The 22,586-nt window shown below is 32.4% G+C and overlaps 5 protein-coding genes and 3 pseudogenes across 8 annotated transcripts, besides 7 other annotated features; 4 read left to right on the top strand and 4 right to left on the bottom strand.

Moving 5' to 3' along the window:
• Nucleotides 1-652: part of a mobile genetic element that runs on past the window's edge.
• Nucleotides 653-945: 293 nt separating this feature from the next.
• TVAGG3_0773310 lies at nucleotides 946-2,544 on the bottom strand (annotated as a pseudogene). Its single transcript has one exon. A coding segment is annotated over exon 1 (1,599 nt).
• A 1,018-nt stretch (nucleotides 2,545-3,562) lies between these two features.
• Nucleotides 3,563-3,610: a mobile genetic element.
• Nucleotides 3,611-7,262: 3,652 nt separating this feature from the next.
• TVAGG3_0773290 (NAD+ binding) lies at nucleotides 7,263-8,591 on the bottom strand (the record flags this gene model as incomplete). Its single annotated transcript, XM_001298682.2, has 1 exon — nucleotides 7,619-8,557. The coding sequence occupies one exon, from the start codon at nucleotides 8,555-8,557 to the stop codon at nucleotides 7,619-7,621; it is 939 nt and encodes a 312-aa protein (XP_001298683.1).
• Nucleotides 8,592-8,642: 51 nt separating this feature from the next.
• On the top strand, nucleotides 8,643-9,190 carry TVAGG3_0773280 (uncharacterized protein; the record flags this gene model as incomplete). Its single annotated transcript, XM_001298681.2, has 1 exon — nucleotides 8,643-9,083. The coding sequence occupies one exon, from the start codon at nucleotides 8,643-8,645 to the stop codon at nucleotides 9,081-9,083; it is 441 nt and encodes a 146-aa protein (XP_001298682.1).
• A 1,342-nt stretch (nucleotides 9,191-10,532) lies between these two features.
• Nucleotides 10,533-10,560: a terminal%2Cinverted (terminal inverted repeat of Mariner transposon ID:TVAGG3_0773270).
• Nucleotides 10,533-11,063: a mobile genetic element.
• On the top strand, nucleotides 10,629-11,063 carry TVAGG3_0773270 (annotated as a pseudogene). The gene has a single exon. A coding segment is annotated over exon 1 (435 nt).
• Nucleotides 11,061-15,332: a mobile genetic element.
• On the bottom strand, nucleotides 12,919-13,581 carry TVAGG3_0773250 (MULE transposase domain-containing protein; the record flags this gene model as incomplete). The annotated part of the gene is made up of 1 exon (XM_051246042.1): nucleotides 12,919-13,581. The coding sequence occupies one exon, from the start codon at nucleotides 13,579-13,581 to the stop codon at nucleotides 12,919-12,921; it is 663 nt and encodes a 220-aa protein (XP_051092629.1).
• Nucleotides 13,908-14,367, bottom strand: TVAGG3_0773240 (MULE transposase domain-containing protein; the record flags this gene model as incomplete). The annotated part of the gene is made up of 1 exon (XM_001298679.2): nucleotides 13,908-14,367. A coding segment is annotated over one exon (460 nt), but the record flags the coding sequence as incomplete, so codon positions are not given.
• On the top strand, nucleotides 15,333-15,951 carry TVAGG3_0773220 (annotated as a pseudogene). The gene has a single exon. A coding segment is annotated over exon 1 (619 nt).
• Nucleotides 15,333-15,951: a mobile genetic element.
• Nucleotides 15,952-18,091: 2,140 nt separating this feature from the next.
• Nucleotides 18,092-19,610: a mobile genetic element.
• A 622-nt stretch (nucleotides 19,611-20,232) lies between these two features.
• On the top strand, nucleotides 20,233-20,937 carry TVAGG3_0773190 (His-Me finger endonucleases family; the record flags this gene model as incomplete). Its single annotated transcript, XM_051246041.1, has 1 exon — nucleotides 20,233-20,937. One exon carries the CDS (start codon nucleotides 20,233-20,235, stop codon nucleotides 20,935-20,937), a length of 705 nt encoding a protein of 234 aa, XP_051092628.1.
• Between the last annotated feature and the right edge of the window lie 1,649 nt (nucleotides 20,938-22,586).

Below are 22,586 nucleotides of genomic sequence, written 5' to 3'. Positions count from 1 at the left end.
TCTGTAATAGTGAATGGGTCTTTGTGTTGGTGCAATGACTAAGTTATTTTTGCTTGGAGTAAGTTCGATAGAAATTTTCTGCCCAGTTTGGCAAGTATCTTAAAAACCTGAAGATGAGGAAAGATGACAAAGGAACTCTAAGTTTCAGTTTTACTTTAGTGGCAGCAGTTCCATCTGAACCAGAAAGGTTAACATAAACTCCTGGAACGTTAGGGTCAAGTCTTCTTATTTTCTCAATATTTGCATACTGGTCTGTTTGTTCTCTAGCTTGTGGTTGTACTGAGTTTCTCAAAGCGAACCATTCATAGTTTGCCCATGTTACTGTTTGAACTAAGTCAGAGTTAGAATATATCTTATATCCCATGAAAACTTCTGGAGCATATTGGTATCCGACATAGAAAATTCCATTGCAACCTTTCTTGTCAGACAACTTGGCAGAAGGTTTTATTTCAATGTCTTGTTCCACGTATAAGAATGAGTTGTCAATAGAAATAATATGAAACCTGTCGCAAGCAATATCTACTGTTGTTGAAGAACCTTCTCCAAACTCACCTACGTTTCCATAAGAAACAGCAGTTGTATATTCGTAAGTTCCAGGAACTATTTCTGACCTTCTAATGGCATTGTCGCATTCGTTATACCATTCGGAAACATTTCCGTTCATGCATCCAAAACTGTTGGCGTTATTATTCTGAGCGGCGTACATTTCATATGGGTAAAAATATAGAATAGTTGGATTTATGTGTCATAATAGAACCCACTCGTACCAAGCTTTACTTTCTTCCTGACTGAGTTTTTAACTCTTCTTTTTCCTTCATTGCCACTACTTTCACTAGATGAAGTTACTTCTTCACTACTTTCACTTTGTTCTACCTCTTCTTTTTGGTGTCGCTTTTGGTAACTTGCCCTCTGCTTCAAGTTGTTGCATCTTTGCCTCATGTTCACCTAGTATGTTGTAAATTTTCCATGTCCTTTTTGCCTTTGGCTCTGTCGCCCATCTCAGGTAACCAATATCCTAGAAAGATTTTGTCATAGTTTGTATTTGAGTCTTCGCTTATTGTTTGCATGACTCTTTCCTGAGTTTCCGGTTCAAGCTCTTCAAATATAGCTTGTCCATATGGAATATGCTCGTTTCCAATATATGTTTTTGTAGCCATTCTGGTTTTCTTTCCATGTTACCAATAATATCTTTTGTGAATGGAAAGCTTTTACCCAATGTTTCAGTCTTGCGTCATTTATTTCTGTAGTTTCCAAAGGAGGGACTTGTTCGTTTCCTTCAGGCTCTTCTAGCTGTTGTTGCTGAACTATTTCTTCCATGTCTGGTTGTATCTGAACTTCTTCCTGTGGAGTTTCTTGTACCTATCTGGTGGTATATAAGTTCCACCAGCTGGCAATATGTTCCATCTGCAGCATAATGTCCTACCTGACTTTTCGTTCTTAAGAAAGCATTTACTAGGTCTGTTTTGGTCTGTTGTAACTCTTTTCTTGACTTTCCACAACAGTTGCTCTAACGGCGTCATAGGCACTTTGAACTGCCTGTCTCGTTGCTGCATCTGTTATTTTCGTCATATTTTGTGCTACTTCTTCTTAACTCTTTGTCGAAACCTTCAGACTTCAGTTTCTTTCCAGATGAGAAGTCGTTCACTATTTTACACCTTACTATGAAGAGCTTCGAAGGCGTTCTTAAAGTCAGCATTCATTAAAGCTTCATTTGAACTGTCTTCATCCGCTTGTATTTTTGTCCTTATTGACCTATAAGTTGGGCTGCTTTGGCGTTGGCTTGGGCATCTAACCAGTCATTATTAGCTTTTATATATTCTGCGCTTTTCATTGCCTTTTGCATGGCTGCGTCGTTATTTTTACTTTCTTGTGCTAAGTTTTCATACTGTACGGTTTGTTTTTGCAACTGTAAAAGTTTTTCTGCCTTTACATTTGCTTCAACTTCTTTTTATACTCATCGCCTATCCATATATGTCTTCAGGGCTTTTTGTTTTATTTCTTCATCTTTCAGTACTTTATATTGAGTAGTATGGTTTTTCAAATTTATAACATCTTGTTCCATTTTTTGCTACTTCTGCTGCTTTTTCTGACACTTTTTTCGGATATTCCTCTGTACTTAGTTCTTTCAGTTGTTCTTCTTTCTCTTTTTTCTCTACGTTTAACTCATTGAGTTTCTTTGTGTGTCTGTCATATTCTAGTTTCTTTTCGTTTTCACTTATTTGTTTCTGTATGTCTATGTTTGACTTTTTGACATCTGTTATTTGATTTTTGAGTGAACTCAAATTCATTTGACTTTGAGGGTTATAAGCTGTTCCGTCTGCAGCTCCACCATAGCCTCCATTTTCGCTAAAAGTGCCGCTCTTAAACCTCCACTCTGTGCACCAATAACTCGGTTTAAAAGCATAGGGTTGCTTGACATTTGTTGCAACATAGTGGGGTCATTCATCATTTGTTGTTGCAACTGTTGTTGTGGTGTCAGTTTTACTATTGGATGTTTCAATGCTCCTTCCTCTTACGTATATTCTTACGTAGCTTACGTGGCATTTTAAGTGAAGTAAAAAACGGTTTTTGACAGATGTTTATATGACACTATTTGTTCAGCACAAAAAACTACTCAGTCAAAGTGTTGTCAGTTTTGTAAAATAACCGTCCTATCTCATTCTATAAGGGGGAAAAGGCTTCTCAAAGTATACTTCCTTGGAACGCCTGTAACTTTTCCTGTAGCGACGATAGACCCTTACTTGTCCGGACAAAGTTATACTATTTTGAGTGCTCTACAAAAAAGTCAACGGCTGGTCGGCTGGGGTTCGGTCCTCCTCTTGGGTCTTGGGCAAAATTTCTTAGGGGCTAGAAGGGGCGCAGCCCCTGGAAGCCCCACTACCTTTTTTTTTTTTTTTTTTTGCTTTCGCAGCAAAATTCTTATTTCATGAAAGAAAAAAAAAATGATTTTATTCCAACAAAAACAAGTAAACAGATGAATGGAAACGTACTATATTTTCATAAATGTAGTAATCAGCGTGTCGGCTTTTGTTTATCATGTTCGAGTCAAAATGTATTAACTTGTAATAAGAAATATTCGAAGATTATATGAAGTATTGAGCATTCTTTGTAGAAATATTTGTAATTCATTACTAACATATATAATAAAGTTTTTTTTTCCTTATTGCAATAATTTTGTCTGATTTTAATAACTTTTCATGTATACGAGTTGTGTGAATATGCATCATAATATGCGTAAATATACTTATTTGCGACGAATAATGTGGTTGCATAATGGAGGTGCTAAATTTTGATTTTTAATATGGGGCTTTGGTATGTATAATCATGTTCTTATCTCAACGTAGGAGTATTGGTGCAATATGATTAAAATTTACGAGGTTGATCTTAAATTGAATAATTCTGGAGTATAAATCACAATGCAGCTAATTCTATGTTAAAGATAGATACAGATTGTAGTAATCAATTAGGGAGTACAAATTCATTCTTTCATTTCTGTCGTATTGAGCAGAAAGGAAGAGATCATAACCCTAGGAAAAAAAGTCCAAATTTGTCACTTTTCATAGTACGTTAAACTCAATTCGCTCGGCGAATGCCGAGCACACGTACTCATCATTCAACATAATATTCTCATTCTTTGGTTATTATAGTGCCAGACAACACAAGATTTCAAAGAATTACTTGAGTTTTCAATTAATCTTAATCCGATTTTAGATTTATCGAGAACTCCATCATCACAATCACATACTTCAGTGCGGTAACTACAATTATCCATATACAGAAGGAAGTTCTTTTCGAACAACTCATTTGGAGTCTGTTTTGGAAAGAACTTCTTTCTGTCCGACTTAATTTCATAGTCCTGATCAACCAAAAGACAGAAACCACACACTATCTACTTAGGAAAGGAGTTCTTTCTAAATCTTCCTTAAATTGAGATTTTACGAGAGATAACCCTTCTATTGCACTTAAAAATGAACATTTTGATATCTTTAGTATCACACAAGGTCATATATAGTATTTCATCTACATGAATACATTCATCTTTCGAAGTCTCTCATTAAATGGGAGGCTTCGAAAGATGAATCGTTTTATTCATACAACTTTAAATCTCGAACACATTTAGAGAGTGAGTATATCATTTTATTCTTGTTTTGAGTTTATTCTGATTCAAATTGCAGTGAAAACAGAAGTTCACACATCATATCTGAATGTGAGTGCTTCTCACTCAATTATACGCTTAATTAGCCACGAGAAAATACCTTCCACTCTACAGCCTATAAGTTATGGGTAAATACTTAGTATAATAAATTATCATAGATGACGTTGAAGGTCTCAAAAGTTTATTTGCCCTTGAATGCGTGATGTTTCATAGAGTTTGTCCAAGTAGTATTCAAATGAAATAGAAATCACGTATATCAGATTTTTTAATTATCACTTTTTAACGATTTTTTTAATATATTTTTCAGAATTAAAAGACTTCCAAAATTTCACCCAATGAATAGTAAACCTTATATGGTAAATAGTCTAATTAAATCATACGATATAATTTGATCTCGTGTGGTAACTAACACACTCAATATAATAATATGTCGTCTGTTTTCTCTCCATAAAATGAAATCAAGTTAATTACATTTGGAATTCCGTCACCAGACATTACTTCAATCGCGTTAGAACTTAAGTTGTATTATAGCATTAGATACGATTTAACTAATTCAATATAATATCGATATACCCATCTATACTCAAATAAGAATAGTACGTTATTGATTTAGGTTAAATTACATGTATGTGAATCTACTATGAATGAAATCCAATGTTTTTAACCAATGTAGTGACAAAATATATTAAGAAAATCACACAAATTTCACAATTTTTTTAGTTTTATGTGTTTCTTCTTGTGAAGTAGGTGAGAACAACAAATGCTCAGTGAGTTGTGGGAAATTAACTAAATAATAAAAATACTATGATGTCGAGTATTATTAAAATATCACAATAAAAATAAAACTCACTTATTACTTGTCTCATAAAAAAACACAAACTAGTAAGATAAATAATCGACACAATCCTATATATCAATTCCTTAATTGCTTAATAACAAATTTTAAGTTTTTCGAAACGTTCTCAAAAGATCCAAGTTAGTTCTAACTTTGACATTCATGATCCTATCATGCTACTTTATTGATCAGGCGAATCTTCGAGAGCTTTTGAGCCTAATCTTTACTTTTGAATGAGATTTTTCATAGAATTCTAACATCAAACACTATTTAAATAATTATATAATGAATAGACTATATATTACACTTGAAGATATAAAATATATATGTGTGTCATTGCGTTAATGGTTTAAATTTCCTGAATATCAATTATATACAATGCAAAACGATAAAAAATGTAAATTGTTGAAAGGATTTCCAAGTTTGAAATTTAAAGTTTTACGGAATCATAAAGTCTCAGGAATTAGTCGGATGAAAAACAGGACGCATTGTTTACATTGGCTGCAGTTAAAATAAAAAGCCGCGGTGGTTTCTTCATTTTTTTTATAAAACAGATGTATATGACGATAAGAAAAGTACTCATTAGATATGATATGAGGAAAGACCAATTCATAAATATCCTTTATTCATGCAAAATTTGAGCTATCAAGAAAAAATAAAACGAAAATGAAAAAGTTTCCGATTGACTTAGTTAAAACAACTCATTTTATGTACCATAATTATAAGAAAAAACAATGAATTAAATTTCAATTTGAAAAAAATAATAATGAAATATAAGTGCGAACCCAAATTTAGATATATCTTTTCAAATTTACCATGATTGACATGATTTTTTGTTTCCATAAATAAAACTAGATTTCACTTAAATTACTTCTAATTCACTAAAAATAATAATAAACCACAAATTTCATATATTACTTATTCAATATTAGTCTGAAACCTATCAGGGATCACTACTTCAACAAGCATTTAATCATTATCAAGACACTCGAAAACACATGAAGCAGGTAATCAGCAGGATATACACACTAGTATATCAGATAGTTGAGGCGCAGGAAGTAAGTAATTTTTCCCTTACGGGAATAATCCATCTATGTCTCACCTATTAGCAAATATTCCACAGTTTAATATGCTTATTAGAATAAATAACACCTAGTGGAAGATATTTAACAAACAAAATTTGAAATGTCCGAGGAGTTATCAATATTACACTCCACTAATATGTATCTTCCTAGTATCATCTGCTAAGTCTTAAAGGTATGAGAATGGTCCACTAAAAAGCAACATATGCATATTCAGCCTAGAAGTAGCTGACCTAACTAGCACTAATGTGTGCTATAAGGCAGAACTGTTAATCCTCCTTCAGTTTTCAAGTAATATAAGATAACTACAAGGTATAAATTAAGTCATTTGAAGTATGGTTTCACAAGTAAATCAACATTTTTAGAATTGATTATTCAGAAAATACCAATGTATATTTATATCTCGGTCCAAAGTGACCAAAAACGGTGTCTCATATTATATCTTAATAACTAAGAAAAATTGAAGAGGAAAACAGCGCATTTAACATTAATTAATTCAGAGATAAGAAAATGGATAACATCGAAAAATGTTGTTTCATAAATAGCAGCTGACCTTATTATATACACATCCCTGCCCGAATAAAATTTTGACTAGGATATTTTCTATGATATGGCCATCTACAATAAGATATTAACTAAGTGAGTAATAAGATATATGTTCAATAATTGAGACTATTAACACAAATAATAAAATCTATTTTATTATCTTATAGTATTCAATTGACAAACTTACAATATTATTAATCATTACCATAAATAAAAGGTGGGACATTGATATTTAAGTGATTTCCAAAATTGAATTGTTTTCATTCATGACTCAAAAATTTCAACTTTTCAATTGTTGAGATTTTTCATAAGACTCTGAAAAATTTCAAATTTCTATTTATTGGTGAACTTTGTTAGTCAATTCCATCGTTCAGTTTATGAACTTTCTATTGTACATTATAAGACGCTTATCATTCTCCCAAAATATTAAAATCAGGATTTGAAAAAAATATTTCTTTTTAGTGTTGTTAGTTCCTAATTCAATATTATTTTAGCGTCCTATCAGTTTCTCTATATATCAAATTATAAAAAGAGTTTTTCCTTTCCAAAAATATCTTTTCAATTTTAACAATAAAAGAATAAAAAATCTTACAAAATGTTCCGATTATATTTCAGAAATTAAAAAGCAAGTTAAAAGTTGATTATTTTTTATAAATATTAAATTTATAATTTAATATGTAAATTTAAAGAATCTAGTGAGAGAATATAGTGAGAAATTACCGTAGTATCAATGTGAATATCCTTAAAATATTATTTTTGTTTCTAAAAAGAAGAATAGCTGCATCTCACAATCTGAATCTTAAACATTCATAGATGTAATTCCACTACGAAAGTTATTATTTTAAACTCTTTTTCCTTCGTAAATTCTTGAAATCAAAATTTTTGAAAGGATTTCGCTCAATTAAAGGAGAAAAACGATGATGGTGGCTTTATATAAGAAATTGAGTAGAGTTGACACAGTTTAAAAATTATTTTGTAATATTCAAACATATAAATATTTTATTTCTTGAGTTTCAAGTATTCATTATTCCATCCCAATGCATTAATTAATTTTTCGCAGATTTCTTGAAGGTCGCCTTTCAAGAATATATCTCTGGTGTTTGTTTCGCAATTATATGTAAGTAAATGTGGCTCTTCCTTTTCGTACTTGTTATGACCGACACCGTTTTTGTCAACTTTGATTGCTTCTGGGCATTTTCCTGCTGGTTCATTATTAATTAAAACTCTGACACAGTTTGGTGGGCAATATCCTGGGAGCATGCAACATGGTGATACAGTTAATGATGTTCCCATGATAATGAGAAGATTGGCTGTAGAAAAGTCATTTTCGCTTAAATGATGGAATCTTTGAGGTAAATCTTCTCCATAGAAGACAACATCAGGCTTAATGACGCCTTCTTTGCATTCACGACAGTGTACAACCTTTCCTGTCTGGAATTCTTCTTTATAATCTGCAAATTCAAATTTACTTCCGCATTTGCGACATGTAAGGTATGTAAAGCTTCCATGCGCCTCAACTATCTTATCTAGTGGTAATCCTGCTGATATATCAAGACTGTCAATGTTTTGCGTGTAAAGTCGTGTTAATAATTTGTGTTTGTCAAATAAAACTGGAAGATAGTGTGCTGGAGATGGCTTGAATGTTCCAGGAAGAATGTTTCTGCAAACATCAAAGAATGGACCTGGGTTTGTATCGAAAAATTCTATATCGAAAACTGCTTCTGGATATGGTAGCTTGTATTTATCCAGATTAGCATATAGACCAATCTTGGGTGTTCTAAAATCAGGAATACCTGATGCAACAGAAGTTCCTGCTCCAGTTAGAAAAACTGTATTTGTTGCATGACCTGATTTAATATACTTAACTAAGCCATCAAATGTTGCTTCTTCGAGACCTTTAACTAATGGTGGAGCTGTAACATTGAGTTTTTTCAGCATATGTTTAATCTGCTAATAATAATAAAAAAATGAGAGTACCCCCTAAAATTTTTAAAAATTAATGTCACTTTTATATAAAATTGTCATGGCATCAAATTTCACTCATCAAATATTTGATCGCCTTCCATATGAACGGCAACAAGAGTTGCTAGAAAGAGGCAAACAACAAGCGCGACAACGACAACTTTTGGAAGAACAAATTCGAGAAAATCAACAAAGAAAAGCTCTTGAGCAAGTTAGAACAAAATCAAATTGGGAACCTTTCAATATGCCTAACCAGCGTCCAAATCAAAGACAATTTGCAAATTCAAATGGAATTTTATCTCCAAATATCTACGCAAATACCTTTAAAGCTAATGAAATTAGACCTATTATATCATACTTTTCTCCTTTGCAGACAAGAAACCACAATTTTACTTTATCTCACAATCCTAGAACAATCAGTACAAAATTCTCTTCTCTGCGCAACCAACTACGTCATTCAATGCCAGCTTCTAAGATTAATTCACCAAGAGATTTTTATTAAAAAAAAAGTAATTTCATGCTTGAAGATCTGAATTATTGATGCGGATTATTGTAATTTTATTGTTTTAAACTGTTTATTTATTTAATAGCTTTTTTTCGGCTTCACAAAATTTGAGATTGAAATTTCTTTTTTCATTGTTAAAACATTGATTTCATTCAATGCAAATATAATTTCAACGAGCATCTGTCAATGTTGGTACTTAATGATATAAAGACTGCTTCTACTTAAGTTCTAAGGATTGCATGTCTGGTGACTCCAAATTTAATTTTTTAAAAAAAATGGGTTTACCCAGCACATCTTAATCTTTATGCAATATAATCTCAGAGTTTTGGTACTTAATGATATATAAATTGAGTGAATTTTGATCGTCTTTTTTAACTTTTTCACTATGAATTAACTCGAGTTTTGAGTCGCAAAATAAAGAAGGCGATGATTCCGCTAATAGCTTAAATTGAAAATAAGATATTGCATAGATTAGTTAATCTAAATAAGCCCATCATTCATCACTGCATTGAAAGAAGAATAGCAATATATAATTTATTGCATAATGAAGAGAAATAATTGTCATCTTTCATAAATATAACTTTTACTAAATTAGTACATACATAGAAAGAATAAGAACCTATTTTCCATTGCTGCAGGAACAACAAATGTTTGTATATTACTACTTGGAATAAATGCAATAATTTTGGTTTCATTGTAATATGTTGAAGCTCCATTGCCGAACATATATTGACTGCCATTAGAATCCAACTTGATAAACTGTAATAGTGGACAATCAGCAAAAGTTCCTCCATTTATTTTCCTTATTTAGCTATTCGGCGACAATATAACTATTTTTAATGATGTGCAGCCCATGAATGCATATAATCTAATCAATTTAATGCTTGCTGGAATCGTAAATGATTCCAATCAAACACAATCTCTGAAAGCAGATTCATAAATAGTTGTTATTCCTTCTTTTAAAGTTAAGGATGTCAATAAGGTGCAGTTTTTAAAATATTCTACTGAAATTGATTCGGCAAGGATATTCATTTCTATAACATTACTATTTGTAAATGCACCATATCACAAAGTAATTTTGTTTGATGAATAGAAAGTTGTAACTCCTGAATGTATAAAACAATAGTTTTCAATATTTGACACTTGTGTTCCGCATAATCCAATATCGCTTATGCCATAGCAATTGAGGAATGCTTTACTTTTATTGTTGTTATTGAACTTGGGAATTTCAAAATTTGCAAGTTTTTGCAATTTTTAAAACAATTTTCAGGGATCACTGTTAATGGACATGAGTACGAAAATGATATTGAAGTCAAGAATTGGCAATTTTCAAAGCAAGATACCCCTAGATTAATCAAACTATCAGGGATGGAAATGGTTTGAATCGTAAATTGAGAAAAGCCTGCCTCTCCAAGCCGGTTTAATGGGTTTCCTTGGAATTTAATATAGGGTGTCCAAAGGTGCGTTTAGCACAGCGCTCTATATGAGACTATTAAAGGAGATATATGCTGATTATAAATATATAATAAAAAATATGAATATATGTATATGATGAGTATGTTGTATTTTGGCGCCATGCCGGGATATAAAATGAATTTTGAGACAAGAGGCGGTTTCGCGGGAAATTTTGGCGGGATTTTTTTCATTTTTTAATGAATCATAAAGAAAACATCCTCGCTCTTGCAAAAAAATGCAAAGACTGTAAAAAAATCTACGAGACATTGGTAAAATGCTTCGGTATGGATGCTCCTAGCTATTCCACTGTAACGTATCATGTTAGGATGTATCACTTCATGAACAAAAAGGCGCCCATCATAAAAATTGACAAAAAATCGCCGGATCAAAGAAAAATCAAAGCAATTCTTCAAGCGCTAGATGAAGACCCAAGAGCATCACTCAGAAGGATAGAGGAGATGACAAAGATACCACGTACAACAGTCAGTTATTATCTGCACAATTATTTGAACGACAAACGAGAGGGGCACAAACTTGCCCAGTGAGGTGAAGTGAAAAGTGACATGTTTACATGTCAGAAATGTAATGTGTCAGATTTGAAACAAAAAATGGATTAATTTATTATTATATGATAGAGAGATTTGGTAAGTTACTATCAAATTTGTAAGTAAGGGAAAAAAAGTAAGAAAGAAAAAAAAATTTTAAAAATAAAAAGCCACTCGCTTCGCTCGCGGTTGACAAAAAGAACAAATTCGAAAAATAATTGTATGAAATTACGAAACTAAGCCACTCGCTTCGCTCGCGGCTGACGAAAAGAACAGATTCGAAAAAAGATTGTACGAAATTACGAAACTAAGCCCCTCGCTTCGCTCGCGGCTTAAGAAAAGAACAGATTCGAAAAAAGATTGTACGAAACTAAGCCCCTCGCGGCTTAAGAAAAGAACAGATTCGAAAAAAGATTGTATGAAATTACGAAACTAAGCCACTCGCTTCGCTCGCGGCTGACGAAAAGAACAGATTCGAAAAAAGATTGTACGAAACTACGAAACTAAGCCCCTCGCTTAGCTCGCGGTTTAAGTAAACAACATATTTCAGATTATCGATACTAAAAATTTTTTTATTTTATTACATTTTTTTTGCTTTTTTTTAAAGCTTCTTAACTTAAATCATGGAATGTCTCAAAGACAAAAGTAGCATACAGCATGTAAAGCTCAAGAAAGATAATCATAATTAATACCTTAATTTTTAATATTACGCATTTTTAGGTGCAAAATTTAAAAACATTCTAATACAATAGAGCAGTTTCCAAAAGTAGCATACAGCATGTAAAGCTCAAGAAAGATAATCATAATTAATACCTTAATTTTTAATATTACGCATTTTTAGGTGCAAAATTTAAAAACATTCTAATACAATAGAGCAGTTTCCAAAAGTAGCATACAGCATGTAAAGCTCAAGAAAGATAATCATAATTAATACCTTAATTTTTAATATTACGCATTTTTAGGTGCAAAATTTAAAAACATTCTAATACAATAGAGCAGTTTCCAAAAGTAGCATACAGCATGTAAAGCTCAAGAAAGATAATCATAATTAATACCTTAATTTTTAATATTACGCATTTTTAGGTGCAAAATTTAAAAACATTCTAATACAATAGAGCAGTTTCCAAAAGTAGCATACAGCATGTAAAGCTCAAGAAAGATAATCATAATTAATACCTTAATTTTTAATATTACGCATTTTTAGGTGCAAAATTTAAAAACATTCTAATACAATAGAGCAGTTTCCAAAAGTAGCATACAGCATGTAAAGCTCAAGAAAGATAATCATAATTAATACCTTAATTTTTAATATTACGCATTTTTAGGTGCAAAATTTAAAAACATTCTAATACAATAGAGCAGTTTCCAAAAGTAGCATACAGCATGTAAAGCTCAAGAAAGATAATCATAATTAATACCTTAATTTTTAATATTACGCATTTTTAGGTGCAAAATTTAAAAACATTCTAATACAATAGAGCAGTTTCCAAAAGTAGCATACAGCATGTAAAGCTCAAGAAAGATAATCATAATTAATACCTTAATTTTTAATATTACGCATTTTTAGGTGCAAAATTTAAAAACATTCTAATACAATAGAGCAGTTTCCAAAAGTAGCATACAGCATGTAAAGCTCAAGAAAGATAATCATAATTAATACCTTTAAAGTTTAAAATCTTGATTTTTTTTAAAATCAAATATTTATAACTTTAATACATACAGCTTAAACCTTATACTTGTTTTCTCTTGTGAGAAAGCAATCTTACAAAGCTAACAATCCTAAAAAATAAAGAATTAAAATTTAATAATTTAATCTAAAATTAAAATCAAAATTAAATAAAATGAGTTCTTTGTAATAATACTTTCAAGGTAGGATATATTTTAGTGGGATCTATTGAGTCATCACTAACAGCATTGAGCAATCTATTGAGCATTGAAATACTCTCGATTTTTCTTTGTCTTTTTACATCAATTTCTGCGTTAGTTGCTTTTTCCATGATCCTAATGACACGGTCATCTGCTGGATTTTGATCAATTTTGAGTTTGATAACGAAAGATGGTATCACTTTTGTATAAATTTCTATAATAACATCATCAATTCTGAGATTTTTTCGATCAGGAAAATAGTCATGTTTGAGTGTTCTAAAATGAGCTTCGGCAATATTGTTAGTTGCGTCGCCTTCACGCCTGTCACGAGCAATCCATCTTGATATGTTGTAACGCCATTGTCTGTTAAAGTATTGAGATGCTGTTGGATCTGTGTCGAGCAACTCCAGAACTTGATCATAGGCAGCATTTGCTTCTTCCTCATGTTCTGCATCTAATTTGAAGACTAAATCCTTCATCAAATTATAGAATTGTTCAAATTTTTCTTGAGAAGAAAACTTATTTGATTTGCGAAGAATTGCACGAAGAACATGTACTCCGCACCAAAGTATTTGAGCTTGTGGAATGCTTTCTTCTATTGCTTGAGCTATCTGTGGAGCACAGTCCATGCTAATGTATTCTGGCTCAATTGTTACCCATCTGAGATAGGCGCACACGCAAACTTGAATGTTTTGATAAGTGTCTGGTTGACAAAAGAAATATAAAAAAGGGAAAATGTGAAAATCTTTGATTTTGCCAGTAAATGCATACAATGGAATGTTTGATCGCAACAATTTATAGGTGCTGTCTATATGAAATGTCTTGATACTATGCGCATAAGCTTTGCCTTCAAAAGGCGCGTAATAGAAACACATATTATTGTCTGAGACTTCAAATGCAATGAGATCATCTGGAGATTCTTCTTGTACTGTCTGAACAAAGATTTGCAATGACACAACATCGTCAGGAGAATATCTAGTTTGAAGAGCATGTATTCTCTCTGCAAATCGTTTGATTGCACGTGGTTTTTGAGCGTACATCTCTGGAATGGACGGACCTGTAAGAGGAATTTCAAGATCTTTGAATGCATTTAGCTGTGCTATCGCTCTTTGATTGTCATCTGTTTGGAAGTAATGTTCTAAATATTTGCGATAAAAGACAGACGAATATTGACTTTTGTCATTTGGGGCGGAATGATCATGTTCTTCAACTATTTTGATTAGTTTGTATTTATTTTGATCCAAGATTGCAACATTAAAATGTGCAGGACATTTTGGATATTTGCAGTGGAATGAAATCTGAGATCTTTCTTTCCTGACACGTTCACCATATCCATACTGTGCTTGTATTTCTTGTTTAACTCCAAATTTACAAAGATCCATAACAGTAAAGATAGTTTCTTCTTCTAATTCCATTTGAAATTGAAATGAAAATTAAAAATTCAGAAATTTGAATAGATTTGGTCTGTAATTAAATGAGAATAGCAGTTTGTTCGTCATTGTTTGAGGCAAGAGTATTATAGGAATATTATATGATGGATTTGAGTTGCATATAAAGAGTGCAAAAGGATAAAGAGAGAAATTTTGTTAGATTAAATTATTAAATTTTAATTCTTTATTTTTTAGGATTGTTAGCTTTGTAAGATTGCTTTCTCACAAGAGAAAACAAGTATAAGGTTTAAGCTGTATGTATTAAAGTTATAAATATTTGATTTTAAAAAAAATCAAGATTTTAAACTTTAAAGGTATTAATTATGATTATCTTTCTTGAGCTTTACATGCTGTATGCTACTTTTGGAAACTGCTCTATTGTATTAGAATGTTTTTAAATTTTGCACCTAAAAATGCGTAATATTAAAAATTAAGGTATTAATTATGATTATCTTTCTTGAGCTTTACATGCTGTATGCTACTTTTGGAAACTGCTCTATTGTATTAGAATGTTTTTAAATTTTGCACCTAAAAATGCGTAATATTAAAAATTAAGGTATTAATTATGATTATCTTTCTTGAGCTTTACATGCTGTATGCTACTTTTGGAAACTGCTCTATTGTATTAGAATGTTTTTAAATTTTGCACCTAAAAATGCGTAATATTAAAAATTAAGGTATTAATTATGATTATCTTTCTTGAGCTTTACATGCTGTATGCTACTTTTGGAAACTGCTCTATTGTATTAGAATGTTTTTAAATTTTGCACCTAAAAATGCGTAATATTAAAAATTAAGGTATTAATTATGATTATCTTTCTTGAGCTTTACATGCTGTATGCTACTTTTGTCTTTGAGACATTCCATGATTTAAGTTAAGAAGCTTTAAAAAAAATGCAAAAAAAAAACAATTGAATACTTTACTGGCTGGTCAAATTTGTCGCCGCCCCACTGCAAACTAGCGTATACACGTTGGGTTCCGCACAACCTTAATTCAGTTCAAAAAAAATCTAGAGTCCAATCTTCGAAAGAGCTCCTCTCTATATTGGGTGCGTATCAATCCAAGAAGTTTCGCTTTTTAGTAACAGGGGACGAGTCTTGGTTTCAATATGCAACAGAAGCCAAAATCATGTGGATCCCGAAGGATGAAAATCCGCAAACATTCCCGAAGAAAAAAATTGACACACCAATGATGATGTTGTCGGTTTTTTGGGGCGTGAATGGCATCATCGCAATTGATATTCTTCAAAAACCTAATATGATGAATGCTCAGTATCTAATTGACAATGTTCTTACTCAAATTATCAATTCTGATGAGTTTGAGAAATCCAAACAACAAAAACAAAAGTTTGCAATTCATTTTGATAATTCAAGAGTTCACAAAAGTCATAAGGTAATGAATTACTTGGTGGAAAACAATGTCAAAGTTGTTCCAAACCCAATTTATTCACCTGATATTGCACCCTCTGACTTTTATTTATTCGGCACGCTAAAAAAGAGAGCTGAAGGACGCGAATTCGCGAGTCCAGATGATCTTGAAAATTTTGTAAGAGAGCAATTTGAGCAATTAGTTAGTATACATAACTTGGGTACGGCGGCACTGCGTTCCACCTTATCCAAGATAACGGTTTGACACTTTACAAAACCGCTAACGTATATTTTACAACACAAACGACAACACTAACTTAACCTTAAATATTTACAAAGCCGCCAACCACTTCACCTCACTAACATTTTCGCTAACGACTTCACTAATGAAAAAATAAACGTTCTCACTAACGTTCCCACTAATGTTCTCATTTACAAAAGTATTGCAGCGCTTCCCATTGCTGTGCTTCACACAATAGTTCATATTCTTCAGTATCGCTGCTGTCACTCCAATCGTCAGAGTCAAAATCACTGTCAAAATAAATGTATGTAAGTTTTGACAAAGCTAATGAAACACGCTTACCGTTTGTATCTATTGCTTTTATATATCTCCCATTATGTTTGTTGTCGTAAACGCTCAAACTAAATTTACCCTTTCTCCCTCGTATCTGATAGAATGTATTTTCACGAGGAACGAAGAACAAATTCTTGAACTCATGACCGTTGTAGTTTGTTATCTCAATAGTTTTCGTCATTTATATAAAAATAAAATAAAAAATAAACTTAAAAATTAATGATATCACCACCCTCACACGTATGAAAACATAGCACAAAAATAATGTTTAGGTGAAGTGGTGAAATCTCACCTCTTTTTTCACCTGTTTTTTCACCCTGTTGAATTCATTGCTTTATAACTCTCTTCCTTTCTCCAACTCTTCTAACTTCTTCCTAAGTTTAGCAATGTTGTCCTCATGAAGTTTAATCTTTCTCAAAATTCCTTCTCTATCTAATGGTTGCTTTATCTTTCTAAACTGAACTCTACCATCCTTCATAGTATGAACGTAAAAACCTTCTGGAACCGCTCCTGATTTAATGTATTCTACCAAAAACTTTTGTTTCATTGCTTCAGTGACTTTAGTCGTCATTTTACTCTAAGGTGAAGCTAGCACAGCGATAATGGATTTCATGACTTTTTAGTATTTCATGCAATCTTAACAGATAGCCTTACAAGTACTTCCAGTGTCCCTAGCTGTCCCTCCTTTTTATATAACTCCATGACATTTATAATCTCGCGAAACTTAACAGGTAGCATAACAGATTAAAATCAGATGAGGTTTTGAACCAAAATTTCTAAGCAACGTTGTCAAGGATTTTGAGGAACTAGGGACAGAGTGTGGCAAAGTCCAAGATTTAATTTATCTTCATCTGTTTCATCAGCTATCTCATCTAATATGCCAATATTTTATTCATAACTCGTGGCAAACTCACTAACTTTCGTTATGTTCATCTGCATGCTTCATCTGATAGAAAGTATGACTTTCATTAACTCTGTGAGATAATGAAAACTACTAGGGACAGAGACCATGGCAAAGTTTATGACTTTCATTATTTCCAGAACTTAATGAAAACTACTAGGGACAGAGACCATGGCAAAGTTCATGATTTAATTTATTCTCTCACTAACAACAAACACAAACTCCAACACTAACATCAAGTACTAACTTCAGCACAAATGACAAACACTAACAACAAACACGAACTCCAACACTAACGACAAGTACTAACTTCAGCACAAATGACAAACACTAACAACAAACACAAACTCCAACACTAACGACAAAAATAAATGTCCTCACTTCTTAACAAAGTAATATGTGCTTCTTACACCACCATAGCTCAAACGTTTCTTTTCAAACATCGATTGAAACTTATTTTGAGCCATTGGCTTTAGTCTCTTTTTCTTCAAATACGCCAAGAAATCTTCTTCATATCTTTTCACTTCATAGCCTTCTTTAAACTCCTCCTTGTTAAGTTCTATGAAATCCTTTATAACATTCTTTGTTGCAATGGCTTCTTCACGAACTACATCGTGAACTATTTCATCATTGCATTCATGTATGACCTCCTCACTGTTCTCATGAACTATTTCAACACTGTTCTCATGACGACCTCCTTACTGTCTTTCATAAGCGTTTCAAAGTCTCCTTTACTTCTTCATCTTTTCAATCTCATGCTGTTCACAGTAGTACTTAAACTCACTGTATATGTCTTTGTTGTATGTTATATTGCTTCCCATGTACTCCATGAATTTTTCAAGCACTTCCTCATAATTCACTGTTTCTTTCTTTCCACGACCTTCTAATATCATACTTGCTTCGTAAATATAACTTCTTGCAGAACCGTCTCGCTTTCTACTTCTCTTCACAAATTCTCTCATCTTGCCACCAAATACATTTGAACTACATGCAAAGAATTCATTCTCCTTCGCAAATTCTTTATATCTTCTGTAGCACTCTGTACAATTCCATCCGGATACAAACTTTTCATAGAACTCCTCGTAAAACATTTGGTAAGGTGTTTTGTTCATTTCGATGAGTTCTTGTTTAGCCCTGGTGAATGGTATCTTCCTTACATCAAATTCACTTAAATCTTTCTTCATGAAGTACGTCAGTAAGTTTGAATAAAACTCTTCATTAAAGCTTTCAATGAGATTTGAGAAATATTCGTAATTTCCTTTGTATCTGCTGCTTACGTCAATGACAACAAATCTTCTGTCGTCTTTGTCAATCTTTACTGAGTTGAAGTTGTTAGATATCATGATGATATTACAAACATTCTCTATCTTTCTTACTGGCTGACACTTCTGATTTAAGTCCAACTGAGTCTCTGTTACTATTGACTTTAGTGCGTCGTGGTTCATGACCTTAGACGTATCGCATGAGCTTAGTTCATTGCATACGATGAGCTTCATGTTCTCAATAGCAGCATTGAATCTACCAACCACATTCTCTATTGCCGTTATATTATTGTTGGCGTACTTGCTAATGAGCTCGCATAGAACATTACTAAGTACATTCTTACCAGTTCCTTGCTTTCCTATTAACAAAAGTACTGTTCCAGTCTTTCCACAAGGATTTTGAACGATGTAGGCGAACCAGTTCAAAACATACTCATAAAGCTCTTCATCCTCATTACATATGACATCGTGAACATGTTTCAAATATCCTTCAATAATGCTTTCATCTACTTCATTCAGTACCTCATACTCATATCCTCTGAAATAGCTGTAAATGTCATCTCTTTCGTCAAAGAATCTCATGCCTGACTTCATAAGATAGTTCTTGTTCTGACCCGCTTCATAAATCATCAGTGCGTTCACATCCTTCTCTTCAATACGTCCTACATAAACACTCTTCATGAGCTTATTGAATTCCTTGCTATCTACTGACACAAGTGTTGTTGTGTCTCGTATTCCATCATAATCTTTCACTAGATATGTCATACGTGCTCCGTCAATAACGACAACACATCTTCTTAAGTCATTTATAACACTAGCTATGTCAATACCTTCTTCACTCATGTACTTATTTCTCCTCAAGTCCTTTAGTGTGAAAGTGTCTCTAAGTTCTATTTCAAGCAATTCATTTACATCCTTTGCAATACTTCTCTATAAAATATTTCTGTCGTTCTTTACTAAGTTTCTTAACAGCTCTGAAGAACCATGTGTTTTGACTCAAACATCCTTCACAACTTCTCTCATTCATTCCTAGTTCTTTCATGTCATTATCTTCAACCTCTATGGTCTCATTGACTAAGGTCAAAGGGTTCTTAGTCATTGCTGGTCTTATCTGAAACAATGTTTGTGCAACAGGTTTAACTAGTTCAGCAACGTCCTTCCTTAATATGAATAGCTGTTTCCACTCATCTTTGCTAACAGTTCTTTCATAACCACTGACAGTAATGATTTCATTTGCTGACCTTAGACACTTATGTTCTATCATTTGTATTGCTTTTGTGTAAGGCTTTCGTGAGCATAGGTTGTATATGTCATTCCTGCAATGTTCATTCATGCCAATAGTACTAAATCCTTTCTTTGCTGTTGAGTGCATAATATCCATTAGTTCCTGTGTTCGTATTGCTGTCTCATAAAATACAACAAGACCTTTGTCATCTATGACGTACTTACCGAAAACATTGCTTATATTCTTTAACCATGAAATAACATCCTCATTCATGCTGTCAAACATGAAGTAAGGTCTTACATACTCTTCACTTATAAGATACTCCACAAAATACTTGTTAAGCTCTATGTCCTCGTGAGCGATTTCATTAGGTTTGATATTAGTTCCTTTTGTCATTGCTGTCATGTACTTCACTCTCATAGTTCCTTTCAATAGCGTAAAAATACTTCATTGTTTCATAACTGCTCTAAATTCTGTTCAAAATTCGTACAACATAACTTTTTAACATTAGTGAAAGAACATGAGCGAAACAACAACATCTAACATTACAGAAGAAGTCAATGACAATGCCGATGAAAACATTACAGAAGGAGCTAGTGAAAATATTGACGAGTTCAGTGAGGAAGAAGATATTGAAGACGTCAATGAGAACGTTAGTGGGGAACAAACTCAATGGGAAACATTGAGAAATCATGAAGATTATGAGATTTGTACGACATATCCTTTTACTATTCGTCGAAAGAAAGACAAACATATTATGAGTGAATGCTTAAATAATTATGGTTATATTGTGCTTAGTTTAAACAACAAAATACATTTAAAGCATAGAATTATTGCAGAACAGTGGATTGAAAATCCAAACAATTTGAAAGAAATAGACCATATAAATCATGATAGAACGGACAACAGAATCTCAAACCTTCGTTGGTGTTCTAGATCTGAAAACAATAGAAATAAAAGCAAGTATGGCGATATAGTTTATGAGTTCGTTGATGAAATATCTGACGAAGCTGTTGAAATAACAGATTATGGTAAGCATTCGTTTGAGTTCTACTACTATGTTGAGAATGAAGACGCATTCTATTATTATACAGGTCTTAACTATCGAAAACTTCATATAAACTTTACAAAAACAGGTGCTGCTTATGTTTGTATGATAGATACAGAAAACAAGAGTGTAATTTTATTCATAAACAAATTCAAACGCTTGTACGGCTTCATGTAGGACAAACATTATTTTTCAACACTAACGCCAACACTTAGGACAAACATTCATGACTAACATTACTGTATAACATAGACACTAACTTCATCGAAACTAAACGTAAATGTTTTGTCATGATTTCTTCGTATATGTTTTGTCATGATTTCATCGTAAATGCTTTGTTATGACTTCATCGAACTTAAACGTAAATGTTTTCAGTGTCACCACGTCACCATGTGTCACCAGGTTATTTAACTTCTCTTAAAATTACTGACAACATGACATTTTGACAACAGTCCAGGAAATAAATTTTATCGTAAATGTTTACGTTAATGTTTTCATTAATGATTTCGTATATGTTTTGACATGACTTCATCGTAAATTTTTTGTCATGATTTCATCGTATATGTTTTGTCATGATTTCATCGTAAATGCTTTGTTATGACTTCATCGAAACTAAACGTATATGTTTTGTCATGATTTCATCGTAAATGTTTTGTCAAAACTTCATCGTATATGTTTTGTCATGACTTCATCGTAAACGTTTTGTTATGACTTCTTCATATATGTTTTGTCATGATTTCATCGTAAATGCTTTGTCATGATTTCATCGTATATGTTTTGTCGAACTTCATCGTAAACGTTTTGTTATGACTTCTTCGTAAATGTTTTGTCATGACTTCATCGTAAATGTTTTGTCATGACTTCTTCGTATATGCTTTGTCGAAACTTCTTCGTAAATGTTTTGTCAAAACTTCATCGTAAATGTTTTGTCATGATTTCATCGTATATGTTTTGTCATGACTTCATCGTAAACTAAACGTAAATGTTTTGTTATGACTTCATCGAACTTAAACGTAAATGTTTTGTCATGATTTCATCGTATATGTTTTGTCATGATTTCATCGTAAACTAAACGTAAATGTTTTGTTATGACTTCATCGAACTTAAACGTAAATGTTTTGTCATGATTTCTTCGTAAATGTTTTGTCATGACTTCATCGTAAATGCTTCATCGAACTTAAACGTATATGTTTTGTCGAAACTTCATCGTATATGCTTTGTCAAGATTTCATCGAAACTATACGTAAATGTTTTGTTATGACTTCATCGTAATGAGTGTAAATGACCCAAAAATAATGTTTAGGTGAAGAGGTGAGATCTCACCTCTTTTTTCACCTGTTTTTTCACCCTCGCCGCTTAGCGGCTCAGACCCTTTGGGTCTCGTGAATTTTCATGAATTTTCATGAATTTTATATATTAATGTTTTCGTTAAGCCACTTTGTGCCGTCAGTCAGTCAGTCAGTCAGTCAGTTAGTCAGGACCTTCGGTCTTGGCGCTTTGCGCCGTCAGTTTAGGAAAGACTTTAGAAAGTTGTTGGAAAATAAGTCCTGGGAAGAGTATTATAAGGCGTTTTGTGAAGAATATAGCAACAGTCTGAATTCCGGCGGTTGCTTTTTATACAAAATTCATGCAGGAAATTCTTGAGTTTTGGTTGAAAGAATACGGTCGAGCCAAAAGTGGCTCAACCTCAAAACAAGCATTTTATGAGCTTACAAAGGGCGTTATGAATGAATTCAAAGGTATTTACATAAATCCTGACCTCGTTCATTTTGTTGCTGAATTTACACCAAAAATAATGTTTAGGTAGATGTTTTCAGTGTTACCAT

Source organism: Trichomonas vaginalis, chromosome III, assembly GCF_026262505.1.
Source record: "Trichomonas vaginalis G3 chromosome III, whole genome shotgun sequence".
Lineage (NCBI taxonomy): Eukaryota > Parabasalia > Trichomonadida > Trichomonadidae > Trichomonas > Trichomonas vaginalis.
The sequence above is the reverse complement of the archived record's forward strand: the minus strand, read 5'-3'. Positions and strand labels throughout refer to the sequence as shown.